Below are 10862 nucleotides of genomic sequence, written 5' to 3' on the forward strand. Positions count from 1 at the left end.
ACTCTGTTTGATGCATAACACTCAACTCATACAACATTATTTCAACAACTTATACAACTTATACAAAAATATTGAACCAGTAATAATAACACATTATACTTTCCACTATAAATCATGCTATTAAACTAAGATATGTTACACTGAAAGCAATGGCCATAATAGGTTACATATAAAGGCACATATTTGTAATTTGATTTACTTCATTTTGAAGGAACTATCCTTTATGTTCCAATGGGCAAGTGTCTCACGAGAGATTCGGCAATAACATCTTTCATTGGCGACTTCTATTCCAAAATCTAGGCCTTCGTTCGTGAAAATCAGGGAGGCGTTGGTACACAACCGAGGCAGCTTTAATCAAAATACCAGCAGTTAAAGCCCATATAATATATTTCTCCTTCTCCGTTTCGTGATCAAAGAAATGGAGTACATATTGATCTCCCATATATTCAACCTTTTGTTCTCTTCGATTTTCATCCTAAAATCAACCAAAATATCGGTAAGAGCAATTGAAGACGAAACTTGTAAACGAAAAGGGAGTTTCTAGACGTACTAACCTTAAGAAACATCTCTAAAGGTGCATCAAATATTGCTGCCACTTCTGCAGTGTTTATTAACGGGTTGAATGCATTCCGGTCACAAAGTATACCCACTACCGGAATCACTATAATTCCCTTCTGAGCAAACCAAAAAACATAAAATAAAATGGATTTGGACCAAGTTTTAACAAGATGGTTAAGACAGGAAAGATTCCATAGGGCTAAACCGAAATAATTTGCATTCGAAACTTGCAACAGATACTTCTTATACCAGCTAGGCATTGATGATAAGTACCAAAAAAGCAACAGATCAATTAAACTCTAAATGGAAATGATTCGAAAATGAGTAGCTCACCGACTTGACATTTAGCTAGAACTTTCTGGTATGACCATTGCTTCTCCTGTTTAAGGCAAGTGCTCAAAAAGAATTTCCAAAAACCATCCTTCAGTTAGACTCTTTCTTACTTCTCTTAAGTTAAACAAAACTTTGGCTGCAGTATCGATTGTGTGATGGACATGAGTATGACATTCAGGCCAGTATCAGTTAATTTACAATAGAATCGATAAAAAGTTTCATTAGTTTTTCTTTTTGGATTTTTCCAACAAGATATCCGTATGTCATGTCTAATTTTGCATAATACTCCTAACAACTGATTGCTTAGTACCATTGTATAACTATTGTTGTTGTTACTGTTCTTCGCATATTTATGGTATGTGAAATTTAACCCCTTCACCTTCGATACAAGAAGACGGGCTTGTATTATCAACTCTGTCCCTACTGGTCATTAATATTCACGAGGCTGAGAAACCTTAAAAGGGCATGACCATGAAAACTAAAATGAAGCTAATGAAGACAAATGCATTACCTTGGCAGTAAAGGATTCAAGAACAGTGACAACATCTACAAGTGAACGATCTAATCCGATCTCCTCCTCAGCCTCCCTCAATGCTGTCTCCGTGTCATTGGCATCACCTTCTTCTACTTTCCCACCAGGCAAAGAAACTTCACCTAAAAACAATAAAACAAGGGGTTGGTAAAAGTTGAGTAACTCGTGTCTTAGATCACAAGTTTGAGTCTTGCGCCAAACGAACTAAGTCTAGTATTTAAGTGGAGAAGGGTAGAGGGGTGGGTCCATCAACCTCGAGCTTACTGCGATTGGCTAAAATGAGGGGTTAGCTCAATTGTCAGAAGATGAAGGACTTGTGTAGATCACAAGTTTGAGCCCTGCATCAAGGGAACTAAATTCAGTATTTAAGTTGGGAAGGGTAGAGGGGCGGGCCTATTATCCCCGAGTTACGAATGCTGCCGTTGGCCAAGAGTTGGCTCCAGGCAGATTTCTCAGTCATCAAAAAATGCCTTATGCATTTGATCCCAAAATTAGAATTAGACCTCCAGCCTTGGTGGGTAGGCTTATGTGATACCAATGTTGGACTGATGCAATCTCACTGTTTCATTTTATATGACACTTATTTGATTGGGAAAGGAATTTAGGAAATAAAGGCAGAGATGTCAAACGTACCATTAAACCTTTTAGTTTTAAATATGGAATAATACTTAGCATAGCTACCTCTAAGAGGTAATTATTGATAGTACCTACCTTTTAATTTATTTATATTTAGTAGCTACAGTGATTTTCTACAGTGATTTTGTAAATTATCATTCATAGCTATACCAAATACATTTGGTTTATGGCTTGTATTTCTCCCTCGCCCCTCTCTCTCCTCCAAAATTAGAAAAATCATATCACCTTAAAGAGTTCTCAACTTACGGCCGTTAAACGGTTAAACAATCTCAATCTCAAACCAAAACCCTAACACTTGAGGAAGTATTAATCGGAAAGGACGGAGGTGCTGCCGTTGGTGGTGTTGAGTGGCTGTTCATTTTGGAGTTCAGACTCGGTGACGGCGCGTGGAGATTCACGCATGTCAGAGAAATCGAATCCATGAACAACATGAAACATGAGATCTCAGATCTGAGTGTATTCGTCATTGTTTTTAGTGTATTTTTTTGTATTTGACTGGAGATTGAATCGGAAGCCATGGCTTCTTCTCCTAATTGTATATCAGATATGAGTGTATTTTGAGTGTATTCGTCATTTTTTAAGTGTATTTTTTGTATTTGACCGAAGATTTGGCTAGAATCCGAGGCTTCTTATCCTTCTTGTATGTCAGATCTGAGTGTATTCGTCATTTTTTTAGTGTATTTGACCGAAGATTTGACCGGAATCCACAACTTCTTCTCCTTCTTGTATCTCATAATCTGAGTGTATTTTCATCATTTTTTGAGTGTAAATATAAGTTTAATGTATTTGGCTGATTGTATTTTTGGGAAAACTAGTGTTGTTTGAATGATCGATATACAACCAAAACAAAAAGATACATCAATATATAAATACAATAAAATACACAGCCCTGTCGTGTATTTAAATGCACTTAAATACATCATTTTGAATACACGTGTATTCAGAAAAATTAAGGTTGCATGTATCCAAATACAGCCAAATACATGTGACATTAGATAAGGTTGGATACAACTGAACAGTGTATTCAAACACACTGAAATACAGCGAAAATGCCTAAATGTAGCTACAAATTGTAAATAGCAAAAAGGTAGCTACGGATTGAAAGCAAGCACTAAAAGGTAGTTATTTGTGTAAGTTGCCCTTTAAATATATCATCACATTTCTACTAACGACATATCATTAAGAACAATAACTACGCCTCAGCTCCAAACAAATTGAGGTCAACTATATGAATCTCCACTTCTTCATTTAAGCTCATTTCGTATCCTCATTCATAGGAAACAAAATAAACTAATACTGTATTAATAATATTAGAAGTTCTAAGTCTAAAACCTATATTCAACTAGTAAATATCACTTATATGAATCTTGTCCATTGTACCCTATCTTTGGCTAAATCAGTATTGATACCAAGGGTTGTCTGTTATAATTAAGAACATATCATTAAGAGTAAAACTAAAAATAAAAAGTAAAAGCTTTCAAATATAAAAATGTGTTTTTTTTTTTTTTTAGAAGCGAGTGTATCATATAAAATGGAACAAAAAGGACTACTATGCTACCAAGTCAAACATCTATCCTGACAACATCTCGGCCCAAAAATCTAAGAAAATATACTATACAGCATCCATTCCATAATAAGTGACTTTTTAAGCTTATGCACATCCCTTAAGAAAGTGCTCACTTCTAGAAAATTAGGAGTGTTTTTACTAACTTACCCCTAATTAAATGCCTAGAAAAAGAAAAGCTTAACGATTCTTAATTATGTAAATAAGGGTCATTTTGGAAGAAGAAATCAATTTCTTCTTGAAATACTAAAGCACCACTTATTTTGAAACAAAATGAAAAGCCTAAAAAGTCACTTATTATGGAATGGAGGGAGTATCAAATAGACGAAACTGAGCGAGTTTGGGTAAAACGAGGGATGCAACACGAGGAGTTCCGGGGGTCACCTATTCTAGTACTACTCTCGCCCAAGCATGCTTAACTTCAGAGTTTTAATGAGATTCGATGCGTTAGTGCCGGTACGATCGCATCTATCATCCCTAGCGCTCTAAATTCTCTTAAACCCGACCACTATTATAGACATTTAATTGGAAAAAAAGAAGGTAAAAAGGAACTCCAGCAATCAAATACTTACCAGAATATGTAGAGACTGTAGAAGCTCTTTTAGTGAGGATTACACGAAGATGGCCTTGTTGATCCTCAAATAAACATACCAAAACTGCAGCCCTGGCTCTTCTTGAATTACTACTACTACTATTTATAGGGTCTGTCCCAAGTTCTGGTTTCAATTCTTGTTCTTTTTTAACAACCTCATTCACATTACATTCTTGAATTGTTGGACTTTGATTTTGACTGTGGATATTGAAAAAGTTGGAGGAGCTAAATGAAGGGTGGTTATTATTATTAGGATTATAAAGACGAAGTCTTTCAGCTAATTTTAAAAGGTTTTCTGATCTATGAAATATGTTACTTGCCATGCGAGAAAGGAGAAATGGAAGGTTGCTGTGCCAAAAAGCTTAAAAAAAGACTAATAATTGGGTCCTGTAATTTTGGGGTTGCTTTTCTTGTTTATATTATTGCCTTACTGGTCAATTTTGTCCTCTTAACTACTCCTTCCGATCAAAAAGAGCATACACTTTAATTCTTTTTTTTTTTTTTCAAAAAGAGCGGTCCATTAACTTTATTTTTTCAGATTTATCCTTATTAAGTGTTAATTGATTAAATCTCAATACCTATTTAATTAGAGATATTTTAGTCAAATTACCTAATTTTATCTACAAAATAATACTCCATCTGTTCACTTTTACTTGTCCAATATTCTAAAAATAGATTTTCACTTTTACTTGCCACTTTTAGCATATCAAAAAAAGATCATTTATTTTTTCCTGTTTTACCCATAGTATTAATTACTCATTTCAAATCATTCTTCAAATTTAATAAAAATATGCACCAATTAATATGGGTACATTGATAAATCATGCACTTCATTTATTATTTCTTAAACAACGTGAAAAGTCCAAAGTGGACAAGTAAAAGTAAACGTAAAGATTATTTTCTTAAAGAATGTGCAAATGAATAAGTGGACACTTTTTTTTATCCGAAGGGAGTATTGAACACACTGCTCATGAGTCATGTTTCTGTCTGATCCATCACTTCCTTTTTTTCATTTTGATGGCTAGATGAAGGTGTAGTATTTTCACGTGTGTAACTAATGTTTTCGTAAGTTTCATACTCAACTATCTATCACGTTTTCGCGAATTTAATACCCAACTATCAATTGTTCCATTTTTATATCTGAACTATCACTATTTATGTCTTAAAATATACCTCAAAGCTGATTTATCTATCACGTTTTCGCGAATTTAATACCCAACTATCAATTGTTCCATTTTTATATCTGAACTATCACTATTTATGTCTTAAAATATACCTCAAAGCTGATTAGGCCAATTATGGGTCGTTTCTTTTTTTATCTAAACTATCACAATATTAATGATCGCATATGTACTGAATGTTGAGAAAAGATTTTTGTATTTAAACCATTGAACCTTGTCCTCTTATTGTCTTTTTGAGAAAGTAAACTTAATTGCAACATTTTATTGTCCGATTATTAGTGGTATTATATATGCAAAGTATAAAGCTTAGAGACAATTGTTGGGAGAGTAACAAAGAATACATAGGATGCTAATAAGTTTTGCTTACTTACCGAACATCAAAAAAATAAATAAGAAACTACTCATTTTAAAAAGTCAAAAACTTCAGCTTTCAGATGAAGAATAAGATGTTTCACTAGCAGCACAAAAATCTATAAAAAAAATGGCTATAGGTAGCTGCCCGCTAGAGAAACAAACATGTTGCAGTTAATGATACATATACAACATCAAAACTATACATTGAAAGCAATGGCTATAATAGGATACATATCAAGATGCTTCGGCACATATCTTTAATTTGCTAACTTCATTTGAAGGAACTATCCTCAAAAGCGGAACTAGGATTTGAAGTTTATAGATTCTGAACTTGCGAATGAACCCATGCTCGCTTTAGTTACTGAGTGTGCAATTAAATGCTTACACATATTTAATGGAATTCCTAATATAAATACAGGGTCTAAGCAAAAGCTACTGCTTTCATAAAAAACCTGGACCTTGATATTGTAGCTCCGCCCCTGACTATCACTTATGTTCAAAGTTCAAAGGACAAAAATTATGCAAGAGATTTGGCAATAACATCTTTCATTGGCAACTTCTATTCCAAAATTTAGGCCTTCGTTCTTGAAAATGAGGGGGGCGCTGGTACACAACCGAGGCAGCTTTAATCAAAATACCAGCAGTTAGAGCCCATATAATATACTTCTCCTTCTCCGTTTCGTGATCAAAGAAATGGAGTACATATTGATCTCCCATATATTCAGCCTCTTGTTCTCTTCGATTTTCATCCTAAAATCAAATATCAGTAAGAGCAATTGAAGACGAAACTTGTAAACGAAAAGGGAGTTTTCAGACGTTCTAACCTTAAGAAACATCTCTAAAGGAGCATCAAATATTGCTGCCACTTCTGCTGTGTTTATTAACGGGTTGAATGCATTCCGGTCCCAAAGTATACCCACTACTGGAATCACTATAATTCCCTTCTGAACAAAAAAAAAAAAAAAAAAAAGGAGATTTGAGCCCAGATCATAGAGATCTTCTAGGACCAAGTTTTAACAAGATGGTTAAGACAGGAAAGATTCCATAGGGCTAAACCGAAACAATTTGCATTTGGAACTTGTAACAGATACTTGTCATACCAGGTAGGCATTGATCATAAGTACCAAAAAGGCAACAGATCAATTAAACTCTAAACGGAAATGATTCGAAAATGAGTAGATCATCAACTTGACATTTAGCTAGAAATTTCTGGTATGACCATTGCTTCTGCTGTGTAAGGAAAGTGCTCAAAAAGAATTTTCAAAAACCATCCTTCAGTTAGACTCTTTCTTACTTCTCTGAAGTTAAACAAAACTTTGGCTGCAGTATCCATTATGTAATGGACATGAGTATGACATTCAGGCCAGTATCAGTTACTACAATATAATCGATCAAAAGTTTCATTAGTTTTTCTTTTTGGATTTCTCCAACAAGAAATCCGTATGTCATGTCTAATTTTGCATAATACTCCTAACAACTGATTGCTTAGTACCATTGTATAACTATTGCTGTTGTTACTGTTCTTCGCATATATATGGTACGTGAAATTTAATCCCTTCACCTTCGATACAAGAAGACGGGATTGTATTATCAACTCTCTTAATATTCATGGAGCTGAGAAACCTTAAAAGGCCATGACCATGAAAACTCAAACGAAGCTAATGAAGACAAATGCATTACCTTGGTAGTAAAGGATTCAAGAACAGTGACAATATCTACAAGTGAACGATCTAATCCGATCTCCTCCTCAGCCTCCCTCAATGCTGTCTCAGTGTCATTGGCATCACCTTCTTCTACTTTCCCACCAGGCAAAGCAACTTCACCTAAAAACAATAAAACAAGGGGTTGGTAAAAGTTGGATAACTCGTGTCTTAGATCACAAGTTTGAGTCCTGCGCCAAACGAACTAAGTCCAATATTTAAGTGGAGAAGGGTAGAGGGGTAGGTCTATCATCCTCGAGCTTACTGCGATTGGCTAAAATGAGCGGTTAGCTCAATGGTCAGAAGATGAAGGACTTGTGTAGATCACAAGTTTGAGCCCTGCATCAAGCGAACAAAATTCAGTATTAAAGTTGGGAAGGGTAGAGGGGCTGGCCCATCATCCCCGAGTTACGAATGCTGCCGTTGGCCAAGAGTTGGCTCCAGGCAGATTTCTTGGTCATCAAAAAATACCTTATGCATTTGACCCCAAAATTAGAATCAGACCTCCAGCCTTGGTCGGCAGGCTTATGTGATACCTATATTGGACTGATGCAATCTCACTGTTTCATTTTATATGGCGCTTATTTGATTGGGAAAGGAATTTAGGAAAGAAAGGAAGAGATGTCAAACGTACCATTAAACCTTTTAGTTTTAAATATATCATCACATTTTTACCAACAACATATCATTAAGAACAATAATTACGCCTGAGGTCGGCTATATGAATCTCCACTTCTTCATTTAAGCTCATTTCGTATCCTCATTCACAGGAAACAAGATAAAACTAATATGTATTAATAATATTAGAAGTTCTCCAAGTCTAAAACCTATGCTCAACTAGTAAATATCACATATATGAATCTTGTCCATTGTACCCTATCTTTGGCTAAATCAGTAGTGATACGAAGGGTTGTCTGTTATAATTAAGAACATATCATTAAGAGCAAAACTAAAAGCTTTCAAATATAAAAATGTGTTTACTTTTTTAAGAAGAGATGTATCATATAAAATGGAACAAAAGGACTACTATGCTACCAAGTGAAACACCCATCCTGACAATATCTCGGCCCAAAAATCTAAAAATATATATATTAAATAGACGAAATTGAGCGGAGTTTGAGCAAAAGGAGGGATGCAACACGAGGACTTCCCAAGGGATCACCCATCCTAGTACTACTCTCGTCCAAGCACGCTTAACTTCGGACTTTTTATGGGATCCGATGCGTTAGTGCCGGTATGATCGCATCCATCATCCCTAGCGCTCTATATTCTCTTAAACCCGAACACTATTGTAGACATTTAATTGAAAAAAAAAAAGGTAAAAAGGAACTCCAGCAATCAAATACTTACCAGAATGTGTAGAGTGTAGAAGCTCGTTTAGTGAGGATTACACGAAGATAGCCTTGTTGATCCTCAAATATACATATCAAAACTGCAGCCCTGGCTCTTCTTGAATTACTACTACTATTTATAGGGTCTGTCCCAAATTCTGGTTTCAATTCCTGTTCTTTTGGAATTATATCATTGACACTGCGTTCTTGAATTCTGGGACTTTCATTTTGAATGTGCATATTGATATTGTTGGAGTAGTTATCCAAATTCTTGTGTTTCTATCTTTTTTAATCGAGAAATTGTCGAGGGAAAGTGGCACAATGTTCGAAATTCAGTGGATAATAGGTCCGCCCCTCTACCCTTGTCCACTAAAATACTACTATGCTTTTATCCATGACACAGAGTTCGAAACTGTGACATGTGCCTAACTCACATAACACACGTTGCAATCTTAACACTAGACGCGAGTCCTAAGGACATTTTAAGATATTTTAGCTTTAGGCCACCTACTTTATTAAGTCACCGTGCTAGGTAGGGGTGTACATGGACCGGGTTGGTTCGGATTTTTTAAACACCAAACCAAACCAATTGCGTCGAGTTTTTAAATTTATACACCAAACCAAACCAATAAAATTCGGGTTTTTCAACCTCGGGTTTTCTCGGGTTATTCGATGTTTTTTTTTTCGGAATAGTCTTGATACAATACATATAACTTTTACTTCAAATATTTTTGTCTTAGTAAGATACAACTATATAATTAAGGTGTTTCTTAAGAAAATAACACAAAACGTGAGAAGAGTGATAACATTGTATTAAAATATTCAACAAAAACTAATAAAATCGGTTAAAATAGATATTGCTAATTAACAAGCCATAAAGAAAATGACCATAATCTAAAAATACTAAGTCATGCTAAAATAAGCACGGCTAATAAGTATTAGTTACATGAAAAAGAAAAAAAAACTTAAGTTATGTATTTTCACTCTCTAAACTAATTATGCAAAACTAAAGAATAGATATCCAACATTTTTTTTTGGTAAAGTAATAAAATTTCATTAGTAAAGCATCAAGAAGATGCAAGGTTACAGATGGGCAAAAAGCTGCTTCAACAAAAACATGAAGCAGACTTAGCAAAAACCTATAGAACAATCTATAAATATCCAACATTTATGTCATTCATAGTGTTAAATTGAATTTCTTTTGTTAGTGTTGAGCTGGTTTTGGTTTGAACTTTAGTTGAGTTACAAATATCCATAGGATATAAAACTTATTGACATTCAAAATTCTAAGTTCAAGCTTGAATAATATGATAATAGATAAAAAAATTACGAAAAAATAAAAGAAATATCTATAAATTCCATTACAAATAAATATTTTTATGTATAAAATATTTTTAAAATTGAATACATGTAATGTCGGGTTGGTTTGGTTCGGTTTGACTTTTTTTAGTTTAAACCAAACCAAACCAATTATGATCGGGTTTTTTTTCTCAACACCAAACCAAGTCAAACCAAACCACTAGTCGGGTTTTTTTCTCAATTTGTCCCGGTTTATCGGTTTGGTGTGGTTTGTCGATTTATTTTGTACACCCCTAGTGCTAGGCTAAGGCGCGCATGAACTGACCAAACACCATTACAGAAATTTAATATTTAAAAAAAAAAAAAAAAAAAACTCCAGCAATCAAATACTTACCAGAATGTGTAGAGAGTGTAGAAGCTCTTTTAGTGAGAATTACACGAAGATGGCCTTGTTGATCCTCAAATAAACACACCAAAACTGCAGCCCTGGCTCTTCTTGAATTACTACTACTACTATTTATAGGGTCTGTCCCAAATTCTGGTTTCAATTCTTGTTCTTTGGAAACAACCTCATTCACAGTGCATTCTTGATTTTGACTGTGGGTATTGAAAAAGTTTGAGGAGCTAAGTGAAGGGTGATTATTATTAGGATTATAAAGACGAAGTCTTTCAGCTAATTTTACAAGGCTTTCTGATCTATGAAATCTGTTAGTTGCCATGGGAGAAAGGAGAAATGGAAGGTGTTGTGCCAAAAAGCCAAAAAAAAAAAAAAAAAAAAAAAG

General features: G+C 34.5%; 2 protein-coding genes, 1 non-coding gene and 1 pseudogene across 6 annotated transcripts; all 4 read right to left on the reverse strand.

The window, feature by feature from the left end:
* Nucleotides 1–36: 36 nt before the first annotated feature.
* On the reverse strand, nucleotides 37–4622 carry LOC132630955 (nudix hydrolase 11-like). Of its 2 annotated transcripts, none has more exons than XM_060346548.1 (4): nucleotides 4196–4622; nucleotides 1403–1545; nucleotides 555–671; nucleotides 37–475 (listed from the first exon to the last, which is right to left on the reverse strand). In XM_060346548.1, the coding sequence occupies exons 1-4, from the start codon at nucleotides 4536–4538 to the stop codon at nucleotides 272–274; spliced, it is 807 nt and encodes a 268-aa protein (XP_060202531.1). In that variant the 5' UTR covers nucleotides 4539–4622; the 3' UTR covers nucleotides 37–271. The 2 variants fall into 2 exon arrangements, with proteins under 2 accessions (XP_060202531.1, XP_060202526.1); XM_060346543.1 differs by having other exon boundaries at nucleotides 555–674.
* LOC132619522 (5S ribosomal RNA) lies at nucleotides 3977–4093 on the reverse strand (annotated as a pseudogene).
* Nucleotides 4623–5928: 1306 nt separating the features above from the next.
* Nucleotides 5929–10859, reverse strand: LOC132630962 (nudix hydrolase 11-like). Of its 3 annotated transcripts, none has more exons than XM_060346562.1 (4): nucleotides 10475–10859; nucleotides 7431–7573; nucleotides 6575–6691; nucleotides 5929–6500 (listed from the first exon to the last, which is right to left on the reverse strand). In XM_060346562.1, the coding sequence occupies exons 1-4, from the start codon at nucleotides 10797–10799 to the stop codon at nucleotides 6297–6299; spliced, it is 789 nt and encodes a 262-aa protein (XP_060202545.1). In that variant the 5' UTR covers nucleotides 10800–10859; the 3' UTR covers nucleotides 5929–6296. The 3 variants fall into 3 exon arrangements, with proteins under 3 accessions (XP_060202545.1, XP_060202538.1, XP_060202551.1); XM_060346555.1 differs by having other exon boundaries at nucleotides 6575–6694; nucleotides 10475–10856; XM_060346568.1 differs by having other exon boundaries at nucleotides 6331–6486; nucleotides 6575–6694; nucleotides 10475–10858.
* Nucleotides 8580–8698, reverse strand: LOC132619511 (5S ribosomal RNA). Its single transcript, XR_009574729.1, has one exon. It is a non-coding gene; the product is annotated as a 5S ribosomal RNA (ribosomal RNA).
* Nucleotides 10860–10862: the final 3 nt, after the last annotated feature.

The sequence above is a fragment of the Lycium barbarum genome, chromosome 1 (assembly GCF_019175385.1).
Source record: "Lycium barbarum isolate Lr01 chromosome 1, ASM1917538v2, whole genome shotgun sequence".
NCBI lineage: Eukaryota > Viridiplantae > Streptophyta > Magnoliopsida > Solanales > Solanaceae > Lycium > Lycium barbarum.

What these genes read in the sequence shown, in the direction of transcription:
- LOC132630955 (XM_060346543.1), bottom strand. Translation starts at nt 4,538, where the DNA reads ATGGCAAGTAACATATTTCATAGATCAGAAAACCTTTTAAAATTAGCT. An exon ending in TACAGTCTCTACATATTCTG is followed by an intron (nt 1,546 to 4,195) that starts GTAAGTATTTGA and finishes TATTGTTTTTAG; the next exon opens with GTGAAGTTTCTTTGCCTGGT. An exon ending in CTTTAGAGATGTTTCTTAAG is followed by an intron (nt 476 to 554) that starts GTTAGTACGTCT and finishes GGTTGATTTTAG; the next exon opens with GATGAAAATCGAAGAGAACA.
- LOC132630962 (XM_060346555.1), bottom strand. Translation starts at nt 10,799, where the DNA reads ATGGCAACTAACAGATTTCATAGATCAGAAAGCCTTGTAAAATTAGCT. An exon ending in TACACTCTCTACACATTCTG is followed by an intron (nt 7,574 to 10,474) that starts GTAAGTATTTGA and finishes TATTGTTTTTAG; the next exon opens with GTGAAGTTGCTTTGCCTGGT. An exon ending in TTGAATCCTTTACTACCAAG is followed by an intron (nt 6,695 to 7,430) that starts GTAATGCATTTG and finishes TTTTTTGTTCAG; the next exon opens with AAGGGAATTATAGTGATTCC.